Here is a 27,925-nt window from a genome sequence, read left to right as displayed (position 1 = left end):
CGCCAAGACCACTCAGCTCCCGACCTCATTACAACCTTGGTCCAAACATGGACAAAGGAGCTGAATTCAAGAGGTGAGGCGAGAGTGACTGACCTTGACATCAAGGCAGCAGTTGACCGAGTGTGGCATCAAGGAGCCCAAGTAAAACTGAAGTCAATGGGAATCAGGGGGAAAACGCTCCACTGGCTGTCAGCACAAAGGAAGATGGTTGTGCTGGTCGAAGGTCAATCATCACAGCCCCAGGAGTTCCTCAGGGCAGTGTCCTAGGCCCAACCATCTTCAGCTGCTTCATCAATGACCTTCCCTCCAACATAAGGTCAGAAATGGGGATGTTCGCTGATGACTGCACAGTGTTCAGCGCCATTCACAACTCCTCAGATAATGAAGCTGTCCATGCCTGCATGCAACAAGACCTGGACGACATTCAGGCTTGGGCTGATAAGTGGCAGGTAACATTCGCGCCACAGAAGTGCCAGGCAATGACTATCTCCAACAAGCAAGGGTCTAACCACCTCCAATTGATATTCAACAGCATTACTATCGCCGAATCGTCCACCATCAACATCCTGGGGGTCACCATTGACCAGAAACTTAACTGGACCAGCCACATAAATACTGTGGCAACAAGAGCAGGTCAGAGGCTAGGTATTCTGCAGCGAGTGTCATACCTCCTGACTCCCCAAAGCTTTTCCACCATCTACAAGGCACAAGTAAGGAGTGTGATGGAATACTCCCCACTTGCCTGGATGAGTGCAGCTGCAACAACACTCAAGGAGCTCGACACCATCCAGACAAAGCAGCCCGCTTGATTGGCAGCCCATCCACCACCTTAAACATTCACTCCTTCCACCACCGGCGTACCGTAGCTACAGTGTGTACCATCTACAAGAGGCACTGCAGCAACTCGCCAAGACTTCTTCGGCAGCACCTCCCAAACCCGTGACTTCTTCCACCTAGAAGGACAAGGGCAGCAGGCACATGGGAACACCACCACCTCTAAGGTCCCCTCCAAGTCACACACCATCCTGACTTAGAAGTATATCACTGATCCTTCATCGTCGCTTGGTCAATATCCTGGAATTGCCTACGTAACAGCACTGTGAAATTACCTTCACCACATGGACTGCAGCGGTTCAAGATAGCAGCTCACCACCACCTTCTCAAGGGCAGTAGATGCTGGCCTTGCCAGCGACGCCCCATAAACAAATAAAAAAGGGGTGGGGCTGATTAGGGACTAAAAAGGAGACCTATGCATGGAGGCAGAGGGCATGGCTGAGGTACTAAATGAGTACTTTGCATCTGTCTTCACCAAGGAAGAAGATGCTGCCAAAGTCATAGTGAAAGAGAAGGTAGTGGAGATACTGGATGAGATAGGAATTGATAAAGAGGTGGTACGAGAAAGGCTGTCTGAACTTAAAGTTGATAAGTCACCAGGACTAGATGGGATGCATCCTAGGATGCTGAGGGAGGTTAAGGAGGAAATCGCGGAGGTACTGGCCATAATCTTCCAATCCTCCTTAGATACAGGGGTGGTGCCAGAGGACTGGAGAATTGCAAATGTTACACCCTATTTCAAAAAAGGGTGCAAGGATAAACCCAGCAACTACAGGCCAGTCAGTTTACCCTCGGTAGTGGGGAAGCTTTTAGAAACGATAATATGTGACAAAGTTAACAGTCACTTGGACAAGTGTGGATTAATTAAGGAAAGCCAGCACGGATTTGTTAAAGGCAAATCGTGTTTAACTAACTTGATCGAGTTTTTTGATGAGGTAACAGAGAGGGTTGATGAGGGCGATGCGGTTGACATGGTGTACATGGACTTCCAAAAGGCGTTTGATTAAGTGCCACATTATAGGCTTGCCAGCAAAGTTGAAGTCCATGGAATAAAAGGGATAGTGGCTGCATGGATACGAAATTGGCTAAGTGACAGGAAACAGAGTAGTGGTGAACGGTTGTTTTTCGGACTGGAGGAAGATGTTCCCCAGGGGTCGGTCCTGGGACCACCGCTTTTCTTGATATATATTAATGACTTGGACTTGGGAGTACGAGGCAGAATTAAAAAATTTGCAGATAACACACAACCTGAGTATAGTAAGCAGTGAGGAGGATAGTGATAGACTTCAAGAAGACAAAGACAGATTGGTGAAATGGGCGGACACGTGCAGATGAAATTTAACGCAGAAAAGTGTGAAGTGATACATTTTGGTAGGAAGAACGAGGAGAGGCAATAATATCTAAAGGGTACAATCTTAGAGGGGGTGCATGAACAGAGAGACTTGGGGAATATGTGCACAAATCATGGAAGGTAGCAGGGCAGATTGCGACAGTGGTTAAAATAGCATACGGGATACTGGGCTTCATAAATAGAGTACTGAAGCAAGGGAGTTATGATGGAGCTTTATAAAGCACTGGTATGGCTTCAACTGGAGTATTGTGTCCAATTCTGGTCACCGCACCTTAGGAAGGATATGAAGGCCTTAGAGAGGGTGCAGAAAAGATTTATAAGAATGATTCCAGGGATGAGGACTTCAGTTACGTGGGTATCAAGTCACTTAGAAAATCATAGCATGGTTAGGCAGAGTCAACATGGTTTTATGAAAGGGAAATCGTGTTTGATAAATTTATTAGAGTTTTTTGAGGATGCAACTAGCAGGGTAGATAAAGGAGAACCAGTGGATGTAGTATATTTGGATTTCCAAAAGGCATTTGATAAGGGGCCACATAAAAGGTTATTACACAAGATTAGGGCTCATGGGATTGGGGGTAATATAGTAGCATGGATAGAGGATTGGTTAATGGACAGAAAACAGAGAGTAGGGATACATGGATCTTTTTCCGGTTGGCAGGCTGTAACTAGTGGGGAGCCGCAAGGATCAGTGTTGGGGCCTCAGCTATTTACAATCTATGTTAATGACCTAGATGAAGGGACTGAGTGTAATGTATCCATGTTTGCTGATGATACAAAGCTAGGTGGGACAGTAAGCTGTGAGAACACAAAGTGTCTGCAAAGGGATATAGATAGACTAAGTGAGTGGGCAGTAAGGTGGCAGATGGAGTATAATGTAGGGATATGTGAGGTTATTCACTTTGGTAGGAAGATTAGAAAAACAGAATACTTTTTAAATGGTGAGAAACTTTCAAATGTTGGCGTTCAGAGATACTTGGGTGTCCTTGTGCAAGAAACACAGAAAGCTAGCAAGCAGGTACAGCAAGCAATAAGAAAGGCAAATGGCATATTGGCCTTTATTGCAAGGGGGTTGGAGTATAAGAGTAACAAATGTACAGGGCCTTGTTGAGACCACACCTGGAGTACTGTGCACAGTTTTGGTCTCCTTAGCTAAGGAAGGATATACTTGCCTTGGAGGCAGTGCAACGAATGTTTACCAGATTGATTCCTAGGATGAGAGGGCTGTCCTATGATGAGAGATTGTGCAGAATGGGCCGATACTCTCTGGAGTCTAGAAGAATCAGAAGTGATCTCATTGAAACATACAAGATTCTGAAGGAGATTGACAGGGTAGATGCTGATAGGTTGTTTCCCCTGGCTGGAGTGTCTAGAACTAGAGGGCATAGCCTCAGGATAAGGGGTAGGCCATATAGGACTGAGATGAGGTGTAGGCCATTTAAGACTGAGATGACGAGTAATTACTTCACTCAGAGGGTTGTGAATCTTTGGAATTCGATCCAGAGGGCTGTGAATGCTGAGTCTTTGAGTATATTCAAGGCTGAGATAGATAGATTTTTGGACTCTAGGGGAATCAAGGGATATGGAGATCAGGCGGGAAAGTGGAGTTGAGGTCGATGATCAGCCATGATCTTACTGAATGGCAGAGCAGGCTCGAGGGGCCGTATGGCCTACTCCTGCTCTTATTTCCTATGTTCTTATGATAGGCTAGAGAGGCTGGGGTTATTCTCCTTAGAGCAGAGAAGGTGAAGAGAAGATTTGATAGAGGTATTCAAATTCATGAGGGCTCTGGACAGAGTAGATAGAGAGAAACTGTTCCCACTGGCGCAGACGGGCCGAGAACCAGAGGACACAGATTCAAGTTGATTGGCAAAAGAACCAAAGGCGACATGAGGTAAAAAAAATTTACGCAGCGAGTGGTTAGGATCTGGAATGCACTGCGTGAATTGGTGGTGGAGGCAGACTCAATCATGGCTTTGAAAAGGGAATTGGATAAGTACCTGAAGGAAAACAATTTGCAGGGCTACAAGGAAAGGGCAGGGGAGTGGGACTAGCTTAAGTGTTCTTGCAGAGAGCCGGCACAGGCTTGACGGGATGAATGGCCTCTTTCTGTGCTGTAACCATTCTATGATTCTATGATGAGCCAGACTGGCTGGCTGCTTAATCATTAACAGTGTCCTGAAATATTGCAGAAATGTCTGGCTCAGGTATTAGACCATCGAACTTGCCACAGTGGGTAGACTCTGTTGGAATCTTCCTGCATCAGGTCTTTTTCCTTGGAACCTGCTCAACCCCAAAGGCACACGAATTACCTCCCCCTAGGAGGATAGCTACAAGTTTGTCAGTAGACAACTGACAAGTATTAGCTTTAACAGAGCCATGTGCCACGTCCCTGTGAATAAATGTCAAGTTGTTTACCACATCTGCCAAAAAGTCATCTGAAAAACAAGGTCAACTATGAAAATCCATTGAATGGAGCAATCCAATCAAGAACAGGCACAAGAAAGTTAAATATTTCCTTAAAAAGCTTAATCACAGAAATATTATCCATCCAATGGACTATCAAATTTTGTCCCAGGAACTGGCTGCTCCTTTGATTTACTTATATAACTAAAAGTCTTGTTTCTAGTACACAACCACAGCGTCACTCCACAAAAATATCATACATCTGTATATCCAAACATCAAGATTGGTTCAAATAGCTACTATGTTAAATTAACCATGCTGATTGGCTCACATATCCCATTAACTAAATTCAAAGCATTTAGTAACCAAATCCATTGACTGGACAGATAATAAAGCTCCCACAAGCACAGAACAACCACTCAAACAAATTACTCTTGCTTTTCCCAGACTAGCAACCTGGAACCAATGACGATAGCAAAATGAACCAAATTTATCAAATAAATTCTTCATATTGCTTTCATTTATAACATAAAGAACACACTAAATATTTAAAATCTTGTGGGGGGGGGGTGAAATCACTAAAATGACCCATCATATTGGTTGTTTAATGTTAGAAATGTAGCAAGAAGCAATCCTGCTCCCTGCTCCCCCTCACCACACACACACACCCACCCACTCAAGTGGCCCTAGAAATAGTAGATGCATTGCTGGTCATCTTCCAAATTCTATGGACTCTGGAACAGTTCCCATGGATTGAAGGGTAGCTAATGTAACCCCACTATTCAAAAAAGGTGGTAGAGAGAAAACAGGGAATTACAGACCGGTAAGCCTGACATCGGTAGTGGGGAAAATGCTAGAGTCCATTGTAAAAGATGTTATAGCAGAGCACTTGGAAAACAGCGACAGGATTGGACAAAGTCAACATGGATTTACAAAAGGTAAATCGTGCTCGACTAATCTACTGGAATTTTTTGAGGATGTACCTGGTAGAATAGATAAGGGAGAACCAGTGGATGTGGTGTATTTGAACTTTCAGAAGGCTTTCGATAAGGTCCTGCATAAGAGATTAGCGTGCAAAGTTAAAGCACATGGGATTGGGGGTAAGGTACTGACTTGGATAGAGAACTGGTTGGCAGGCAGGAAGCAAAGAGTTGGAATAAACAGGTCTTTTTCCGAGTGGCAGGCAGTGACTAGTGGAGTACCGCAGGGATCAGTGCTAGGACCCGTTGTTCACAATATATATTAATGATCTAGACGAGGGAACTAGATGCAATATCTCCAAGTTTGCAGACGACACAAAGCTGGGTGGGTGCGTGTGCTGTGAGGAGGATGCAGAGAAACTCCAGTATGATTTGGACAGGTTGGGTGATTGGGCAGAAGCATGACAGATGCAGTATAATGTGGATAAATGTGAGGTTATCCACTTTGGTGGCAAAAACAGGAAGGCAGGTTATTATCTGAACGGCAATAGATTGGGAAAAGGGGAAGTGCAACGAGACCCGAGTGTCCTTGTGCACCAGTCGCTGAAGGTAAGCATGCAGGTGCAGCAGGCGGTTAAGAAGGCAAATGGTATGTTGACCTTCATAGCAAGAGGATTCGAGTACAGTAGCAAGGATGTCTTGCTGCAGTTGTACAGGGCCTTGGTGAGACCACACCTTGAGTATTGTGTGCAATTTTGGTTGCCTTATCTGAGGAAGGATGTTCTTGCCATGAAGATTCACCAGACTGATACCTGGATGGCAGGAATGACGTATGAAGAGAGATTGGGTCGATTGGGCTTGTATTCACTAGAGTTTAGAAGAATGAGAGGGGGTCTCATTGAAACTTCTAACAGGACTAGACACAGGAAGGATGTTCCCGATGGCGGGGGAGTCCAGAACCAGGGGTCACAGTCTAAGGATGAACCTGAGGAATTCTCTACCACAGAAGGCCGTTGAGGCCAATTTATTAAATATATGCAAGAAGGAGTTAGATATATTTCTTAAGGCTAAAGGGGATCAAGGGATATGGGGAGAAAACAGGGACAGGGTACTGAATTTGGATGATCAGCCATGATCTCATTAAATGGCGGAACAGGCTTGAGGGGCCGAATGGCCTACTCCTATCTTCTATGTTTCTTCTTTCTGGGGCACCGGGTATGAGCTGGAGATTTTACTAGAGCCTTGGGTGATGGGATTTTCAGTTGCTATGGCCAAATTCTACATATAAAAAAGAGCTGTATCATGGAGTTGTACTTTTCAACCTACCTCTGTGGAACTACAATACACAGAGTATGCTGTGTCAACCAATGTATTAAAAAAGCCAAGCAGAATATTTACAAATATCTGAGGTATAAGCAGCAGAAAAAAATTCCACTGCTTTATACAGTTTAAAGTCATTAAATAAACATTCCAAAGTAACAGTTGTTTGGATAATTTATTTTGCATCACTGAGGGGGACAAATGTTTGCAGTAGGGCCAGATGGGGATGATTATATGGTGCTTAGGTGCTGACCTTGGACATTGTAGCCAAAGTCAGGCAGTGAAGCCTGGACCATGATGAATGGCCATCTGTTCAAGATGCTGATTACTGGAGACTAGTAGTAGGAAAAATAAGAAATAGGAGCAGGAGTAAGCATGCAGGTGCAGCAGGCGGTTAAGAAGGCAAATGGTATGTTGGCCTTCGTAGCGAGAGGGTTTGAGGTACAGGAACAAGGATGTCTTGCTGCAGTTGTACAGGGCCTTGGTGAGACCACATCTTGAGTATTGTGTGCAGTTTTGGTCACCTTATCTGAGGAAGGATGTTCTTGCCATGGAAGGAGTGCAGCGAAGATTCACCAGGCTGATACCTGGGATGGCAGGAATGATGTATGAGGAGAGATTGGGTCGATTGGGCTTGTACTCGCTGGAGTTTAGAAGAATGAGAGGGGATCTCATTGAAACTTATAAAATTCTAACAGGACTAGACAGACTAGATGCAGGAAGGATGTTCCCGATGGTCGGGGAGTCCAGAACCAGGGGTCACAGTCTAAGGATAGGGGGTACGTCATTTAGGACAGAGATGAGGAGGAATTTCTTCACCCAGAGAGTGGTGAACCTGTGGAATTCTCTATCACAGAAGGCAGTAGAGGCCAATTCATTAAATATATTCAAGTAGGAGTTGGATATATTTCTTAAGGCTAAAGGGATCAAGGGATATGGGGAGAAAGCAGGGACAGGTTACTGAATTTGGATGATGAGCCAAGATCGCATTGAATGGCAGAGCAGGCTCGATGGGCCAAATGGCCTACTCCTGCTCCTATCTTCTATGTTTCTATTTGGCCCATCAAGCCTGCTCCGCCTTTCAATAAGATCATGCTGATCTTCTACCTCAACTCCACTTTCCTGCACTATCCCCATATCCCTCGATTCCCTTAATATCCAAAAATCTATCGATCTCTGTCTTAAATAGACTCAATGACTGAGCCCCCACAGCCCTCTGGTGTAGAGAATTCCAAAGGTTCACCACCCTCTGAGTGAAGACATTTCTCCTCATCTCAGTCCTAAATGGCTGACCCCTTATTCCGAGATTGTGACCCCTGGTTCTAGATTCCCCAGCCAGGGAAACAGCCTCTCTGCATCTACCCTGTCAATCCCTGTAAGAATTTTATATGTTTCAATGAGATCCTCTCTCATTCTTCGAAACTCCAGTGAATATAGGCCTAGTCTACTCAATCTCGCCTCATAGGACAACCCCCCATCCCAGGAATCAGTCTGGTGAACCTTTGTTGCACTCCCTCTATGGCAAGTATAGGTAAGGTAAGACCACCAAAACTGTACACAATACTCCAGGTGTGGTCTCACCAGGTCCCTATATAATTGCAGTAAGTTCCAGGTGCACTACTACACCAATGGTGGTTTCAGCAAGAAATACAATCCACAATGGGAATGTGGGGGGGGTGGGGGGGGAATATATTTCAAAATCATTTATGAACTATGATGAAGGTTGATTTTGGGAAGGAAGGAGAAGAAAAAAAATACTTCCATCTTAGAAAATATTGCAAATCCACTTTGGGTGATTAAGCAAAAAATATTTTATCATGTAAATAATTGAGAATAAGGTTGCAGGAAGAAAGAACAAAGTATAACAAACATTACATCTCCAAGGCCCTGTTTCTTTCAGTATCAGTAAGATGTGTAACATTTTACCTTGATTCAGTTATGTGCTATATTGCTTTACTAAACTTGCTGTAATACAATGATAGGCAAACAGTGAGCATCAGAAACCATACTCCAGGTCACAAATTATCAGTGAGCAACACTACAGATTGCAGATGCATTAGTCATAATTTTCAAAAGCTCTCTTGATTCAAGAATTGTGCCGTTGGATTGGAAAATTGCAAATATCACTCATTCCATTATTAAAAAAGGAAGAGATAAATCAGTTTAACATCAATTGTAGAGAAGTTACTGGAATCTGTCATTCGAGACAGTGACACTTGGACAAATATCAGTTGATCAAAGAGAGTCAGCATGGATTTGTGATGGGTAGGTCATTACCTGAATAATCTAGTTTTTTTTTGTTTTTTCTGAGGTCACTAACATGGTGGATAGGATAGTTGTCTATATAGACTTTCAGAAGGCATTTAATAAGGTTCTGCATAAGGGATTATTAGTAAAAATGAGAGCGCACAGAATTGGAAGTAACCTTGTAATATTTCCTATATTACAACAGTGACTACACTTCAAAAAGTACTTCATTGGTTGTAAAGCGCTTTGGGACGTCCAGTGATCGTGAAAAATGCTATATAAATGCAAGTCTTTCTTTTTTGTGACATAGGTTAGTAATTCGTTGGGAGGTAGAAGACAGAGAGTAGTGTTAAAGGTACTGTGCTGTGATTGGCGAGAAGTGACAAATGGTGTTCTCCAGGGATCTGTACTGGAACTTCAACTTTTCATCATATATTATTGACTTGGATAAATGAATAGTTTGATCGTCAACAAAAAAAAAGGGGGAATGTTAATGCTTCTGCTTTTGAACTCAGTGTCCACATTAAGTACTTCCATGTATGGATTAAATTCAGGGTGTAGTTCTCTTTGCAATGCTTCAGCATTGTCCATTAACAAAATTTCAGCAGTGCTACACTAGTGTAATTTGTCTATTTCATATATCAGCCATTTTTGTAACTGCTCTGGATTTATCAATTTAGTATCAATTTAGAAAAAGGTGATGCAGCTATCAGTAAGACAGAAATAGAATCCATGTGGATAGGGATAAAAAATAATAAAGGATCAATCACACGAATAGGGGTAGTTTATAGACCACCTAATAGTGGAAGGGAGGTGGTGGAAGAAATATGAAAACAAATTAGGGAAATGAGTAAAAAACATCGATTAATAATCATGGGGGATTTCAACTATCCCAAAATTAATTGGCCAGAAGAGGTAGGTAAAGGGGAAAAGGGAATGGAGTTCCTACAATGTGTGAAAGACTCCTTTCTAACCCAGTAGGTAAGAAGCCCGACAAGGGAGGATTCACTACTGGATCTAGTAATGGGGAATGAACCAGAAGAGATAAGAGAAGTAAAAGTAGGGGAACACTTAGGAAATAGTGACCATAATAATACATTTAAGATAATAATTGAGAAGGACATAAGTATGACGAAGGCCAGGGTAATAGACTGGAGAAAAACTGATTTTGGAAAAATAAAATGGACACAATATTGACAAACAACGTTGTAGAGAAGCAATGAGAAACATTTAAAATGGTGTTCAACAGAGTTCAGGAAAAATATGTTCCGCTAATAAACAAGAACAAACTAAACATTAATGGATAACACATGGATAAATAAAGACATAAAGGAAAAATTGAGGCTGAGGAAAGAGGCATACGCTAAGTACCTGGACAGCAGGGGTGAGCAAGACAAGGGAGAATGCGAAGAGATTAGGAGAGAAGTCAAAAAAACAATTAGGAAGGCAAAGAGGAACTATGAAATTATATTATCATTATAAAACAAAATAATGAAATATTCTACAGGCACATAAATAAAAAAAGGAGTCGGGATGGGAATAGGGTCACTAAGGAATTGAAAGGATAAAATCACAGGCAGCGATGGCAAAATGGCAGAAATATTAAATAATTACTTTGCTTATTTACCAGGGAGATAGATCAGGTGGATATGACCTCAGAAGATGAGATTAGAAATGATATAACTACATTTAAAATAAAAATAGGAGAAATATTAAATAAACTAATCAAACTCAAAAGGATAAAGCCCTGGTCCGGACAGATTACATCCACGCATTTTAAAAGAATCTGGGGAAGAGATAGCAGAGGCACTATTACAGTACACATATTGAATAATTTGTTAGAAAAGGATGGAGTGCCACAGGAGTAGCGAATAGCTAACGTATTATCTACATTTTAGAAGGAAAATAGAACACATCCAGGCAACTATAGACCAGTCAGCTTAACATCGGTGATAGGAAAAATAATGGAATCCCTACTAAAGGAGAAAATAGAAAAACATCTAGAAACCAAAAATATAGTAATGAATAGTCAGCAAGGATTTCAAAAGGGAAAGTCTTGCTTGACCAACCTCATTGAATTCTTTGAAGAGGTAACAGAGAGAGTAGACAAGGATAATGCAGAAGATGTAATTTATCTAAATTTTCAAAAGGCCTTTGATAAGGTGCCACATAATAGATTAATGAATAAGATCAGAGCATGCGGAGTCAGGGGACAAGTAGCAGAATGGATTGCTAGCTGGCTTCAAGACAGAAAGCAGAGAGTAGGGGTAAAGGGTAGATACTCGGAGTGGCAGAGGTGGAAAGTAGTCCCACAAGGATCAGTGTTGGGACCACAGTTGTTCACAATTTATATTAACGATTTAGACTTTGGAATCAAAAACACAATTTATAAATTTGCAGATGACACCAAATTAGGAGGGATAGTCAATACTAAGGAGGACAGCAACAAATTCAAGAATATATTAATAACTTGCAGAATGGGCATATAATTGGCAAATGAATTTCAACACAGGTAAGTGTGAGGTAGTACATTTTGATAAGAAAAATAATTACCTGGAAAATAAAAATCTAAGTTGGGTAGAGGAGCAAAGGGATCTCTGAGTACAAGTACACAAATCACTAAAAGTAGCGACACAGGTTAACAAGGCCTTAGAAAGAGCAAACCAAGCACTAGGGTTTATTTCTAGAGGTATAGAATTGAAAAGTAGAGAAATTATGCTAAACTTGTATCGAATCTTGGTTAGACCACACTTGGAGTACTGCATACAATTCTGATCACCGTATTATAAAAAGGATATATAGGCACTGGAAAGGGTGCAAAAAAGATTTACAAGGATGATACCAGAAACACGAGGTTATACCTATCAGGAAAGGATGAACAGGCTGGGTCACTTTTCTCTTGAAAAGAGAAGGCTGAGGGTTGACTAATGGAGGTCTTTAAAATTATGAACGGTTTTGAAAAAGTAGACCCACAGAGTGTTCCACTTGTGGGGAAGAGCAAAACTAGAGGCCATCAATATAAGATAGTCAACAAGAAATCAAACAGGGAATTCAGAGGATCTTCTTTACCGAGAGTGGTGAGAATGTGGAACTCGCTACCAAAGGGAGTGATTGAGGCAAATATGCATTTAAGGAGAGGCTAGATAAGCATATGAGGAAAAAGGGAATAGAGGGTCATGCTGAATTGGACGAGGAAAGACAGGAGGAGGCTCGAGTGGAGCATAAACGCCAGCATGGACTGGGTGGGCCGAATAGCCTATTTCTGTGCCGTATATCCTATGTAAGTTGATACATCTGGCAAAAGGATAGGGTGAAGCTGTAGTCAACTGTATCAAGGCAGATAAATCATAGAACTTGTCCCCGATGGTAGCGGAGAACACTAAAAGACTTGGTGAAGTTGTGTTGCAGCGCTTATGAGTCAGTTAGACTAGCATATGCTCCAGTAACCCTGACTCAGACCCTAACCCAGAGGTAGGAGAAAATGTCTAAAAAAAACTACCCCCAATGTTTTTGTGGTCTTTTTGGATTGATGAAAAAATTGCAAAAGGACATCTGCAGCCGCTTTTGTATTTCTGATTTGTGGCAGTAAATATGCAGTTACCGCATTAGCAACGCTTCACAGCTGTTGTCATAATCTTGTATGGAAGTGATAGTCTTACCACATCTCTTTATATTGTAGAGTATGGATTCAGGCAGAGTAGCCCATCCTCATCAAGTCTACTGCTCTGGACTGGACTGAGTTCAGAAGCAGATGACAAATCGGGCTATAAATATTTCATCACTAAATGGATATATTCTTTCCACAAAATTGATGTTGCTGACATTGATTCCATCTTTTTCATTAATTTGCCCTAAAGTGGAATGGTTAAAATTACCAAGTCAGTGAATTAAATGTTTATGATAAAAAGAAAATGCTGGAAATACACAACAGGTCACCAAGCATTTGTAAAGAGAAAAGATAGGTTATTATGTTTTGAGTGTGTACCCTTCAGTTCTGATAAAGGGTACACACCAGAAATGTCATAAACATGTCTTTTAACTTTACAGTCTTTTAACCTGTACATATGCTGACTGACCTGCTTTGCATTTCCAGCATTTTCTATATTTATTTCAGATTTTCAGCATTTGCAGTTTTTCCTCTTGATTTTACAACAAAATGTTTGTAGCTGAAAAGGGGGCAATGTCATTTCTGATAACATTCATATCTGATGAGAAAGAGTTGGGCCAAACATGCTTCCCTGAGGAATCCTGCACAGGAATTGTGATAAGGTTGAGTACCATTTATATTATGATGTAACTTTGTGCCTCCACTGAGGATTTCATATTTGTAGTTCAGAATGTAGCATGTCACAATGAGCAAGCGTGTGACAAAAGTCAAGCATTTTTAACTTAGATTTAGCTTAGTGTTAGCTACTTTAGATTTTGTCATGATACATCAGAGGCTAAAAAGAAGCAAACCACAATTCAAATACAAATATGCTTTGTAATTTGTTTAGATATGTATGTGACATGCAGTTTTCTGAATTGAACAGACAATTACTTAAATAACTGCTTAGCTCTAGTTACTGTTTTGGCGGGGGGGGGAGGGAGGGTGGTGGTGGTGTTTTTTTTTTATTAGCCTGTGCTTTCCAGAACAATATGTTTTATCTTGGAACCAATGAAGAGGTCATCTGACTAGAATCTCTGAAGAGGAGATAGGCCAGACAACTCCTGCAGCTGCTGAGGAAAGGATAGAAAACACAACTAGGTCAGTTTTAGAACAAGAGTTGCGAACAATCTATTATTTTCTTTTCTATAATGGGTTAGCACAATATAGCAACAAATATTATATATATTCTAGCACATCTCCCATGGCATTATTCAATGACTCAGGGATAGAAGTTGAGCCAACCCGAGGTCCAGGCACTTGATCTCAACTACCCATGTGCAGTGCTACAGATCTTCAACTGTATTATAGGAAATGCATCTGTGGTAGTTAAAATTACTGTCAATTACAGAAGATTTCCCTTTCGTGAATAATGTTGTAAAAGACTAGAGATTAAAGTGGAAAACATGGGAGAAAACCAGAATGACAACAAATTGCATTAAAATACCACCAGCGCATATTTAGAAATCATTTAGCTAAAAAGAATTAGGATTAAAATGGATTCCATCCATTAAATTTTTTCCCTTTATTTTGTTTAAACAGCAACGCTGATGGCATCTGGAGAACAGCTTGGAGAGGGGTTTCCGTTTCTTTTACCATCTGTTAATGAACAATGGATAACCAAATATGACCCAGTCACATCCTACCCATTTGGCAATCAAGATTGGGATCTGACAAAACTTATTTCTAGCCCTAAATTGGTCCATAGTTATGCATACATAGAAGGATGACTGACTGCCTGGCAATTCCAAATCAGAACCAATTTTAATATGCTACAGATAATGCAATAACTAGGTACAGATTATTTACAGATGCTAATTAAGCTCCTTAATGCTATTGGAATCAGTAAAACCTCCAAATCATCATCTCAGTGTTAACACTGGGACTCATCATTTAAAAATTAAACATCAAGTTGCCAAATTTACAATTCTTCAAGCTACAACAGGTTGACTGAGTGAAAAGGTGATAGTTTGGTGCTTGGGCATGTGCCTAAATCTACACCACCAGAGCAGGTAAGCATAACAATTGGTTCTAGATTTAGAACTTGAGTACCACAGCAGCTGGGAATATAAAATGGAGGGTAGATGGCAATCTAGCATGCAAGGTGTGGGACATCCTGGATGTGCAAAATATCCAGAGTGCATGTGCATGAAGTGTCAGAGGGCTGTATTGCTTGAGCACCAGGAATGTTGAGTTTAAGGACCAGTTGGCTACACCCTTCATCATTCAACACTCCTTTTGCTTTGTACTATCATACCTTTTGTCATTTAATCACTCCTGCCTTCGCCCTATCACAGACCTTTCCTTTAGTTCTTTCCTCTCCTCCCCCTTTCCCTGCCCCTGCACCTGCTTAAAATCTGTTACATCTCTAACTTTTTCCAGTTCTGACAAAAAGTCATCGACCTGAAATGATAATTGTTTCTCTCTCCACAGATGCTGCCTGACCTGCTGAGTATTTCCAGCATTTTCTGTTTTTATTTCAGATTTCCAGCATCCGCAGTATCTTGCTTTTGTGCACTCTTCATTATACTGGAAGAGGTGCACGTTAGTCGTGGGGAAATCCATAATTAGGGGACAGGCAACCTGATTTGCAGCTGTAACCAGGAGTCCTGAATGCTGTGTTGCCTCTTAGTGTCAGGGCAAGGGGCACAACGGAGCAAGCAGGTGGAAAAACTTCTGGAAAGGTTCAGAAACCAACCAGAAATCATGGTTCATGCACACTATGTGTGAAACACTGAATTAAAACAATGGACCTTCACATTTGGAACCTGGGTTGGAATCTCAAATTGTATTAATGAAATTAAATTTTGCTTTTTATGAATGGCCATCTAGGGTTCTGCTGAAATGAATTTGAGTTGAATTCTCAGTGGACCACATAAAACTGTTTATAATTCAGCAATAATTACCACCATTGCATGTGGCCAATTTTACTCAATAATGATGATCGGTGTGGAAAATGAAAAATGTTACACTGGGGTTTAAGTGTTATTTTGAGTTAAGAACTGTTTGGATCATCTAGTGGGAGCTCTGAACTTTATTTATCTGCATAAATCTCATGAGCCCTAATGCAATTGTCACTCACTTTGTTGAGCACAAATTTTCTCTGCATAGTCAACCAGGGCACTATAAACATCCAATATTCAGGCAGGGATATGTTTTCCTAAAATTCCATGCACTATAGTTTTGAAATCATTTATAAAACCAAAGCAATGAGAACCTTATCAATGCTCTGTGTTGATAGGCTATGCAATTTTAGCTGGCATTACAACTGTGCACACTTGGTTCTGCCAACTTGTAACTTAGTTGTCTGGATTTCGGCAAGTGAGCTGCATCCAAATGGGCAAGAGTGCATGCACTCCACATCACGTAAACAAAAACTCTACTTGTGTGGATTTCTGAGTAATTTGGTTTGGAAATTTTTAAACATGGAGATGCATTTCCACATGTCAGAAATGCATCCGACCTTGTTTAGCTTTATTTTTTAAATGTAAAAAAATCTCAATGACAATTTTTAATGATAGTAAAGGGCTAACAAGATAATTGAGTCTTTATTAGCTTTAAAAACATAATTGGTATTCCAAGCAGAGTTTTACATATCTGTTTAAATGGGCATGCCTCAAATTCTACTTTTCCAAAATACAGTCATGTCGAGCTGGTAGTTTAACTCAACAGCTTCAGCCAGTACCACACTGAAGCAGATGCTGGTGTCAAACTAGTAACTGTAGTAAATGGCATTGTCAGTGAGCTTCCTTGTAAATTTCGTAGCATACAAACTTTATCTACACATTTTACAAAATCTTAAAAGAGATGATTGTAACCAGGCAGTGTTTAAATGAAGGGGTATGTGTCATATTTTAACATACTGGCCTAGAAATTGGGTTGGGGCGCCAAAGTGGCGCAAAAGTTGCCTGAGCGCAGGATTTAGCGCAGCGTTCGAGGCTTTAGCGATCGTCAGATATTCAGTTCCATTGCCCCTAGAGGGAGACGGGGCGAGGCTCGAGGTGCTCCGCGTCCCTCTTAGGGCGCCGAAACTGAATATCGCAGCGCAATGTGCCGCAGCACCACACGCTGTGGCACAGCACGCTGCGGTACTGCAGGCCTTCCTCCCATTGTTAAGGGGGAGGGGCCTGCAACAGCACGATCCCCGCTCGCGAGTGCCGGCAAACGAGCCCGGCACCAAGGAGAAGTGCCGGGCTCTCGGGAAACAGCCGGCAATGTCGCGGGAGGGGGGGGGGGGGGGGGTCAGGAGGCCGGGGACGGAGGTGTTGGCAGGCGGCCGCCCCGCACCTCCACTTTAACTTGCGCCGCTGCCGGCACAGTAAGGCCCCGTGAACTGGGCGCGCGCCGTTCACTACCAAATATCGCAAACGGGGCGCTGCGCACACCGATGATGTCATCGGTGGCGGCGCAGCGCAAATGGCTAACGCCACCATTAGCGCCCCTGCTGAATATCGCGGGAAGCGCAGCGTGGCGCTACAGCCACTGACTGCCTCTTTAGGCGCTAACAGGTGGCGCTACTCACCCAATTTTTCCCCCAGACTATGTTTTTAATGTCAATATTGACCACCGTCACCTACAATGCAGAAAGTGAACAACATACTTAAATAACCCACATGCCAATTTCTAAACACCACAAATAGCAGATCTTCTTGCCTATGAGACTGTAACACAATTAAGGGATTCACAGGTCATAAACTGTCACAGTAATGCTCAAGCAGTTTATGAAGTCATCTGCACACCAAGACTGTACTTCAACCTTGTCTACCACGTGTGGATCTGAAAAAGATGCTTATTTTTCTGTGGACACTTCTTTGGAACACTTGCGTTCGATCAAGTTCAATCAGGCCCACAATTGTTTCCCGACTGTAATGCATTCAAAAATTGAGGTGTGGAAACTCCGGAATGCACAGAGAAGTCTTTTGACTGTACAGCCATTTCACATCTAAAATAAATATAATTTACAACCCCAATGATATGTTTAAGACATTTGACTTTCAAATTAAAAAAAAACTCAAAAGAATGAAAACCTTGACCTCTTCTATTGTCCCTTTCCTGAGAAGACTCTCCCTTTGTCGTCAGTGTAACTCTCAATCTATCGTTCTTGCTCATCTATCACTTATTATGGTCACACATTCTCTCCTCCCTGTCTCAATATTTCTTCCACAGCTTCATGGCTTTCTTTAAACCTCAATTGAAGAATTTCACGTAAGACCTCTTACCGGGGCATGCTTAAGCTTCTAATCTGGCGATGACTCTGTCACTGCATTTCTATCTGATTTCTTTCCATTTCACCGGATCTGTTTCACGAGCTTTATGCAATGTGATCTGAGCAGTACAACCTAAACTAACGGTTCAGTCCACATTACGTCTGAATCAGTCTGCCACCCTTCTAGCTTTCACAATTGCGTTGTAAATTTAAAGATATTTATTTGCTGCATTTCATCTCTAAATTTAATGTGTGGTATAATTAAAGTGCAGAACTTGTAAATTATGTTTTACCTAAAAATAAAACCACTTCTTGAACTTGCAGAATATGAAGTCCAATGTTACTTTGTTTCTTGAGTTTCCTTCACAAATTCTACAATCCAAAATCCACATGCAACAGTAATTGGAGGAAAACTTATATGCAGCTAAAATCCAAGACAATTAATTATTTTTTGTGAGATGAATTTTTGTGCTTATAAAGGCAAATGCTGTCAGTGCTGGTGAATAGACAATCTTTCAGTTTTGGGTACCCGATGCAGTCAGGTCAGACGTAAAACAGCCAGATGCAGAGAAAAGCTCGATCTACTCTGCCCAATAATGTGCTTCCCCTCCCAACCTCAGGACTTCTGCTGTTGTAATGTTAATTTTTCCATTTTAGTCATCTTTCTGGCTTCTCTAAGTGAGACTGCCATTTTATGCCATTACAGTCATCTTCTGTGCTGGAAGGCTATAAGCTACCAAAAATTGCACTAAAGCAACCCAAATTAATTTAATTAGTGGCTATATTAAATTAGATTAAAATGTTAAATTATATTTAAGGTACCTTATATTTGTTTCTATCTCTTTCTGTTTAAGTTTGAAACTTTATTGCCACTGTTGTATTTTGGCTTTGCTTTTGTTAATGTGATGTAAACATGGCAGTATTAAGTGACAGGAGAAAATGAGTGATTTTTGTGTGGCAATATGCTAGCTGGATATGTACTACCATGCACAATATTTGCTCTTACCATATACTACAGTAGTTTAAGGAAGATCTGTTCTTACTAGCTAAAATTCATGCTTGCTCTTTAATCATCCAGCTCAATAAATTAATATTGTAATCAAGTGTAAACACTGTAGACAAGATTGAGAACACCAATAATTTATTGTTTGCTTTTTTTTACAATATATGTAACTGTAACCTACTAACATACCATTCTAGAAGGTTAGAAGGTTAGTTTATCTTAAAATTACTCCTATAAGATTCTTTGCATTATCTCAAAAAAAATAAAAACTTTAGGAAGCAAGAGCCCGGTTTCGTTGATGCACTCAGTAAACAAAGCCCTAGGCAGACAACAGCAGTTGCTGCATCCGCTGGGCTCTGACCTGACCTGGATTTGATTAAAAATAAAAGAAGAAAAAAGGCATACCAAACGGGCCGCCTCAGCCCAAGTGCGGTCCTTCTTTTTCCTTTTGTCTTTCATTCTTTTTTTCCTTTTTCACTCAGAATATATAATTGTTTATTTTAGGGAAGAGCGGAAAAAAACGGGACACTCAAAGAGCAAAGGACTACACTAGAAGACAACAATCACACTAACACATACAGTACACGGCTACCCCCGCCTGCACCCTCCAGCTGACAGCTCTTCCATCCCATCCCCCTCCTCCCAGCCCACCCAAAACAATACAATACCCGGCGTCCCTGGCGCCGCCCCAGTCAAAGGTCAGGCACCCGGCTTACCACTCCCCCCCCCACCACTCGCCTCTCGCGATATTACGACAAGACTTCATATCTTTTTCGGAGTCATTCGTTAATTATTATTGAAAAGAGTTGAGGTTAAAAGCCGGAGAACGTGGCTAGGGAATCACTTCCGAGCGATGATTTCTCGTACATAAAGGTGCGCTTTACTGAAAACCAGCGTTTGTTGAAAAGATGGCTGTCGGAGGGGTGGCCACGCCCTGTCTCGGTGTGTTGGCGGCGCCGTTGCCTGGTTACCGACGCTGCCTGGTAACGGGTGATTGTCTGAGTGCGAAGCCCAAACATTCAGCAGTTTCATCGGCAGAAATACAGCGCGATCTGACTGCTCACAGCTGCAAGAAGCAGCCAGGGGACGTGTGTTGTAAGTATCAGTGAAATTGCAGGGATTAGCTAGTTCTATGAGTTTTTAATTGTGAGTTAAGTCTTTAATTAAATTGATTATTTTCCATCTCTCCCCCCTCCACCCCCAGAAAGTAGTTTGAATGAAACATTTTCTTGAGGATGGACCAAATTCCTCGATTGTGCCTTTGACAAAATAGTGATTGTTACAACGAGTGTACAGCACAGACACAGGCCATTCGGCCCATCTGGTCAATGCCGGTGTTTATGCTCCACTCGAGTCTCCTCACACTTTACTTCATCTAACTCCATCACCATATCCTTCTATTCCTTTCTCCCTCATGTGCTTACCTAGCTTCCCCTTAAATGCATCTATGCTAGTCGCCTCAACTACTTGTGGTAGCACGTTCCGCATTCTTACCACTCTCTGGGTAAAGAAGTTTCTCCTGAATTCCTTAGGATTTATTAGTGACTGTCTTATATTTATGCCAAGTGGAAACATTTTCTCTGTCGACCCTATCAGACCCTTTCATTATCTTAAAGACCTGTTTCCAGTGGCAGATGGGTTGGTAACCAGAGGACACAGATTTAAGTTGATTGGCAAAAGAACTATAGGCGACATGAGGAAACATTTTTTTACACAGCGAGTTGCTGTGATCTGGAATGCACCGCCTGAAAGGGTGGTGGATGCAGATTTAACAGTAACATTCAAAAGAGAATTGGATAAATACTTGAAGGGAAAACATTTACATGAATATGGGGAAGAGCAGGGGAGCGGGATTAATTGGATAGCCCTACCAAAGAGCCGGCACAGGCATGATGGGCCAAATGGCCTCTTTCTGTGCAGTATCATTATATGATTCTATAAATATTGAAATGTGCACCACTGCACATAGAGAGGATATGTTGTAGGGAGACATTAAATACTGGAAATATTAATTGAGTAACCAACTTAACATCAACGTTGCAAATGAGTTTTATTGATGGGTCTTGAGTTGAATACAATATTAATTGTGTACCTGCCATTCTGTTTATACTATGAAAGTTCTCTTAGTCATGGTAATATGTTCAGTTTTTGGGGGAAAGAGGTAAACCTATATTGTTCTTAAAGTTGATGTAAGTTTTGTGAGTAGTACACTTTGTACACTATTGGCCTCCATGCTGTATCATTCTATAATTCTATTCAAATGTCAATATTAAAGTACAGATTAGCACTTCAATTTTAGTGCAATAATTTTTAAGAGGAAACATGTTTTGTGTTTTTAAATAGGAACCAAATCCACATACATGAACATAATTGCAGAGGTGCAACTGTTAAGTCAGTCTAACAATAGAGTATCTGCTCAGCCACTAGGTAGGTACCTTGTTTTCACAGATAAACAACAACAACAATAACTTCCATTTATATCGCGCCTTTAACATAGTAAAACGTCCCAAGGTGTTTCACAGGAGCATTATCGAACAAACTTTTACACGAGCCACATAAGGGGATATTAGGACAGATAGAAATAACAACAGAAAATGCTGGAAAAACTCAGCAGGCCAGGCAACATCCGTGGAGAGAAAATAGAGTCAACGTTTCGGGTCAAACCCTTTGTCAAGACCCGAAACGTTGATTCTATTTTCTCTCCACGGATGTTGCCTGGCCTGCTGAGTTTTTCCAGCATTTTCTGTTGTTATTTTGGATTTCCAGCATCTGCATTATTTTGCTATAGGACAGATAGAGTTAGGTTTTAAGGACCATCTTAAAGGAAGAGAAAGAGGTAGAGAGGCGGAGATGTTTAGGGAGGGAAATCCAGAGCTTGGGGCCTAGGCAGCGGAAGTCACGGCCATCAATGATGGAGTGATTAAAATCGGGGATGGGCAAGAGGCCAGAATTGGACGACCTCAGAGATCTTGGAGGGTTGTGGGGCTGGAGGAAGTTACAGAGATAGGGAAAGGTGAGGCCATGGAGGGATTTGAAAACAAGGATGAGAATTTTAAAATCGAAGCGTTACCGGTCCGGGAGCCAGTAGGTTAGCGAGCACAGGGGTTACTTGTAAACGAGATTTGGAGTGAGTTAGGATACGGGCAACAGAGTTGTGGATGAGCTCAAGTTTATGCAGGATGCAAGATGGGAGGCTGGCCAGGAGAACATTGGAATAGTCGTGTCTGGAGGTAACAAAGGCATGGGTGACGGTTTCAACAACAGATGAGCTGAGGCAGCGGTGGAGTTGGGCAATATTACGGAGGTGGAAGTAAGCGGTCTTGGTGATGGAGCGGATATATGGTCGGAAGCTCATCTCGGGGTCAAATACAATACCAAGGATGCGAACGGTCTGGTTTAGCCTCAGGCAGTTGCCAGGGAGAGGGATGTCGCCGATGGCTAGGGAACGGAATTTGTGGTGGGGACTGAAGACAATGGGTGGAATTTCAACCCCATAAAATGGCCGGGTTTTGGTCGGGTTGGAGGGTAAAGTGTTAAAAATCTGAATCCTGGGATGCGAGTTGGTACTTTAAATATGATGAGGCGGGAAGCCGCAGAGTTAACCTGCAGGGAGGCGAGGACAGCCTTGTGGAGCACTCCTTGTGGGCCGGGAGGAGCAGGAGTGCTTCCCCTCAGCCTCCCAAGCTCCCCCACCATCAGCACCACCCCACTCTTACAAATCTCCCCCCCCACTCCCACACCACCCCCCCCAAGATCTGACTGCCCCGCCAGGATTGGCAATCCGACCCTCGTGAAGTCAGGGATCGGAGCCACTCTCCCTGGGGATTGGACCTCCCCCCAGGGATCGCCCCCCCCCCCCCGCCCACCCCCCCAGGGTCAGGACTCGGACCTACCTGGGGCTGCGGCCTCTTCTCCAGTGTTCTCCGCATGACTGGAAGCCAACCTATCAATCAGGCTGACTTCTGTGTGGGGAACCTGTCAGTGACGTCACCTGCACATTGTGGAGTTAAAACTCTACAGCGTGTGGGGAGACCCGGACTTCTGGGTTTCTGCGCGCAACCAGGCCTCCCGCTCCCAGCGCATCTGAACATTAAAATTCCCCCCATATCTTCGGACTTCCCAGTATTTAGTTGGAGGAAATATTTGCTCATCCAGCACAGGAGGTCGAACAAGCAGTCAATCTAAAGTAACTTGTTCGTATAATTCTAAATCCCAGTGTTTCAATAATGAGAACTTTTAAACCACTTAATCTATTTAATTGAATAGAATTACCTTGTATTGATTGTTTCTATCGTTGTAATAATTTTTTGATGAGCATATATAGTTGAAAGAAGAAAACACATTAATATTGAAAAGTGTGTGCCTGCCTGCACTTTCTGTCATGTGTCTCTCATATTTCATTTTTTGTTGATTGGGTCAAAGTAAAACAAGAGCAAATCATAAATTAGAAGGTAAGAGATATAGGCCTAGAAATTCGATTGCATAGTGCCCGTTATTTATGCGCTACGGGTGCTGCTTTGGGTCGAAAATGGCGTCCGAACAGTGCGCGCACAATTCTGCTGCGGGCCGTGACGGACACCATCTTGGTGAGGGCAGTAGTGTCGGTGCTGGAAGCGTGCACCAGAAGTATGTAGAGTAAGCAGATCGTGACATCAATCAGTGCGTAATGCTGATTTGACACCAGCACTGTCATTTTCGTCCTCAATGCTGGAAGTAATGCCCTGTGTTAACCTCGTACAGCTGAACATGTGTTCAGCAGTTGCACAGGCCCACCATTAGCAATATTTAAAGGGATCATCAACCACTCTCAGGTCAGTTGCTGATTAATTTCTACTGACTCTGTAATTTTTGTGGAAGTGTTTGCAGCTTTCTAGAGTTATTTAAAGTTGGTGAGGTGACAGGGATTGGTGCTGCAAGTGGAGAAGACCTTGCTTCTGACTTCAAGGGTTCTGGTCAGCCCATTGCTCCCAGTCATGAGTGCACTAGTTGTAATCTCACTTGGCCTGCAGCATGACGGGAGATGGTGCATGTTGAGTCTGTGTTTTCAAATGTAGTTATGCTGAATAACAGTGTAATGATATCAGCAAATAGTGATGGTATTTGCCTGTTTGATTATGATGCCTTACCAGCATATTTGCCTGTTTGATTATTTATGCCTTACCAGCAGAGGGCATGTGAGAGAGGCAGAGTTTAGTTTTAGTTTCGTTTTAGATGGATCTCTAAGATGGTGTCTCCTGTAATGCTGTTAACTGAGTTGAACATACTTTAGATAAAAAGACATTCTCTTTCATGAATGTGTCGTCATTGAACCCACATACAAACCAATAGATGGTGTCAGAAGTGATTGAAAGAGATGAAGAGGAAAAATCTGAAGTTAAATCAGCTCTCCACATATTAGCAAGCCAAAAGAGAACATCGTTACTTACCATTGGAGAATAGCTAACGAAGTGAAAAATGGAAGGATTACACCCACTGGCGAAGCTTCAGTTGACAGGTATTGGGCTGAAAATTGGAGGAGGTTCAAACAACGTTTGGAGTTGTATTTAGCGGCAATCGGAGCTGACGAGAAAAGTGATAAAATGAAAGCGTCAGTGTTCTTACATGTCGTGGGTGATGAAGCGCTGGAGGTGTATAATAACTTCACATTCGCTGCTGATGGAGACAAAATGAAGCTGGATAAAATAATGGAACAGTTTGAGGCCTACTGCATACCTAAACGTAACGTGACGTTTGAGAGGCACAGATTTTTCACATGTGTACAGAAAACGGGAGAGACTATTGATCAGTATGTGACTGAACTGAGAAACCGAAGCAAAACATGTGAATTTGGGGGACTGACAGACTCGCTGATAAAAGACAGACTGGTGTGTGGTATTCCAGATAATGGTCTAAGGGAAAGACTGCTAAGAGAGCAAAATCTAGACCTGGGAAAAGCCATAGCACTGTGTAGGGCTACAGAGACTGTGAAGTCGCAGGCAAAGGAGCTGTTCAGTGACAGTAGCTGCAACGTGGATGCAGTGAGAAAGAACGGACACAAACCGTTTAACAAAAAGCGCCAATGTGAAAAAAGAGGCGTGGCCAGCGAACAAAAATGAAAGGGGCAATCGAAAGTCATGTAGTTGATGCGGTACACAGCATACACCAAAAAAGTGTCCAGCATATGGTAAAACATGCAATAGTTGCAACAGAAACAACCATTATGCCCGTTGCTGTAAGAACCAAGCGCAACAAAGCAAGGTCCATGCAGTAGATGAAAGCGAGATAGAGGAGTTCTATGTGGATGTCGTGTCTGAAAACAAAAAAGAAAAAAGAGACTGGATGTTGACACTAAAAGTGAATGACATACACATTCCATTTAAATTGGATACTGGAGCACAAGTTAATGTGATATCAGAGACTGATTTTAAGAAAATTAGACCCAGACCAAAGATACATGGAATAAAAGTGAAAGTGACAGGATACTCAGGTACTGATATACCAGTGAAAGGAAGATGCATTGTCAAAGTGACACACAAGGACAGAGAGCACATGCTAGCATTAATCGTGGTGCCAAAGGATGTGCAGGCCATACTAGGTTTAATAGCCTGTGAGAGACTGAACCTGGTAAAGAGAGTCCTCGTTGTGGAAAGCGAAGGAGAGACAGTCTATGATGAACTCATGAAAGAGTACAACGACCTATTTCAGGGTCTAGCCTGCCTTTCAGGAGAACACATGATCAGAGTAGATAAAAGTATGCCAACGGTCATACATCCATGCAGAAAAGTTCCGTTTGCTCTTCAAAAGCAACTGAAGGCAGAGTTGGACAGGATGGAAAGCCTGAACGTGATTCAGAAGATAGATGAGCCAACTGAGTGGGTGAGTTCCCTCGTCGTTGTGGAAAAAAAGAATGGAAAGCTCAGAATTTGCCTGGATCCAAGAGATCTAAACAGAGCAATAAAGAGAGAGCACTTCAAGCTTCCTACATGTGAGGAAATCATGTCACAGTTTGCAAATGCAAAGTATTTCAGCAAGTTAGATGCATCATCAGGATTTTGGCAGATGAAACTGGACGAGGCAAGTTCAAGACTGTGCACGTTCAACAGTCCATTTGGCAGATACAGATTCCTAAGGTTACCATTTGGCATTGCCTCAGCTCCTGAAGTGTATCACAAAACTATCCATATGATATATGAGCACCTGGAGGGAGTTGATACATCAATGGATGACATCATAGTATGGGGAACCATGAGAACTGAGCATGATGAGAGACTGAAAAAAGTGCTGGAAGCAACAAGGAAAACAAACCTGAAGCTGAATAGAGAGAAATGCCAGCTCGGAGTGACAGAACTGACATTCGTGGGAGATATCCTTAGCAGTGAGGGCATCAGACCAGATCCCAGAAAGGTGTCCGCCATTGAGAATATGCCAAAGCCACAATGCAAAAAGGACGTGCAGATGTTTAATGGAATGATCAACTATATGGGTAAATTCATATCCAACCTCTCAGAAAAGATGGCGCCACTGAGAAGACTAACTGAAAAGAACATAGAATGGGAATGGAATCATGAGCATGAGAAGTCATGGAGCGATCTAAAGAAACTGCTCACAGAGGAACCAGTTCTGAGGTTTTATGACCCAGCGAGACCCATCAAGATATCATCAGATGCATCACAGAGTGGGCTCGGTGCCGTTCTTCTGCAAAAATATAACTACTGGCAACCTATTGCATATGCATCGCGCTCAATGACAGACGCGGAGACGCGATATGCTCAAATAGAAATGGAGCTGCTCAGCATCACATACGCCTGTGAAAGATTTCACCAGTTTGTGTCAGGACAAGCAATCAGTGTAGAGACTGACCATAAGCCCTTGATTGCATTGTTCCAAAAGCCACTAAATAGCTGTCCGCTTAGAATACAAAGAATGATGATCAGGCTGCAACGCTATACACTGAATGTTGCGTACACACCGGGTAAGCTGATGTATACAGCAGACACGTTGTCCAGAGCTGTTGACCCAAGTGAGCCCGCAAACACCACAATGGATGAAAAAGTGAACGCCTACGTGGACATGATCACAAGTGCACTGCCCATAGCAGATGCAAAAATGGAGCTCATAAAGACTGAGACAAACAAAGATGAAACAATGAGACGACTGAGGAAAAGCATCTTAGATGGATGGCCCAACATGAAGCAAGACTGCTCACCTGACATGGCAGAGTACTGGAACTGCAGGGTGGAACTATCAGTGGTCGAAGACATCATCTACAAAGGAAGTAAAATAGTTATCCCAAAGAGTCTGAGAAAAGAGATGCTAAAAAGGATCCATGGAGGACATCTGGGAATCGAAAAGTGTAAGAAAAGAGCACGAGAGGTGATGTACTGGCCACGAATCAACCAAGATGTGACAAATGAGGTGTGAAACTGCACAATATGCCTGAAATATCGAGCAAGCAATCTGGTAGAACCACTAAAGCCACACCCAGCGCCAGACAGACCTTACCAGAAGGTAGGCGCTGACCTATTCGTATGTCAGGGGAAGGACTATCTTGTAGTCACAGACTATTACTCCCTGTATCCAGAGGTTTGTAGACTGTACACCACCACTGCAGATGCTGTGATAACATGTATGAAAGCCATATTCTCCAGACATGGCGTGGCAAGCGAGGTCTTCACAGACAACGGACCCCAGTTTTACAATGCAAGTTTCCGACACTTTGCCAAAGAGTGGGACTTTGTCCACACAACGTCAAGTCCTCACTTTCCACAGTCCAATGGACTAGTGGAAAAATCGGTCCAGACAGTGAAAAGACTGATGTACAAGGCAAAAGACAGTGGAACTGACTTCTACCAGAGCATGCTTATATACCGCACAACGCCGCTCGAGTGTGGTATGTCACCAGCCCAACTCCTTATGGGACGTCTGCTAAGGTCAAACCTACCCATCCCGGAGAACCTCCTGAAAACAAAAGAGGGGGAGAAAGTGAGGAAGTTCAAAGAACAACAGAAAGAAA

The 27,925-nt window shown here is 42.4% G+C and overlaps 2 protein-coding genes across 2 annotated transcripts in view; one reads left to right on the top strand and one right to left on the bottom strand.

Annotated features, from left to right (window-relative positions):
• The window catches only part of LOC147114852 (putative Polycomb group protein ASXL3), a 440,803-nt gene extending 421,190 nt beyond the window's left edge, over positions 1-19,613 (bottom strand). The window contains exon 1 of the mRNA XM_085992855.1: positions 19,339-19,613. Within this exon, the coding sequence (XP_085848981.1) occupies positions 19,339-19,392 (54 nt within the window). The 5' untranslated portion in view covers positions 19,393-19,613. The remainder of the gene's footprint in view (positions 1-19,338) is intronic.
• Positions 19,614-19,695: 82 nt separating this feature from the next.
• ccdc178 (coiled-coil domain containing 178) overlaps positions 19,696-27,925 on the top strand; it is a 723,212-nt gene continuing 714,982 nt past the window's right edge. The window contains exons 1-2 of the mRNA XM_085993953.1: positions 19,696-20,028; positions 21,277-21,360. Coding sequence (XP_085850079.1) covers positions 21,294-21,360 — 67 coding nt within the window. The 5' untranslated portion in view covers positions 19,696-20,028; positions 21,277-21,293. The remainder of the gene's footprint in view (positions 20,029-21,276; positions 21,361-27,925) is intronic.

The sequence above is a fragment of the Somniosus microcephalus genome, chromosome 7 (genome assembly GCF_052327205.1).
Source record: "Somniosus microcephalus isolate GS21.2 chromosome 7, FLI_Smic_1.0, whole genome shotgun sequence".
Classification (NCBI taxonomy): domain Eukaryota; kingdom Metazoa; phylum Chordata; class Chondrichthyes; order Squaliformes; family Somniosidae; genus Somniosus; species Somniosus microcephalus.
The sequence above is the reverse complement of the archived record's forward strand: the minus strand, read 5'-3'. Positions and strand labels throughout refer to the sequence as shown.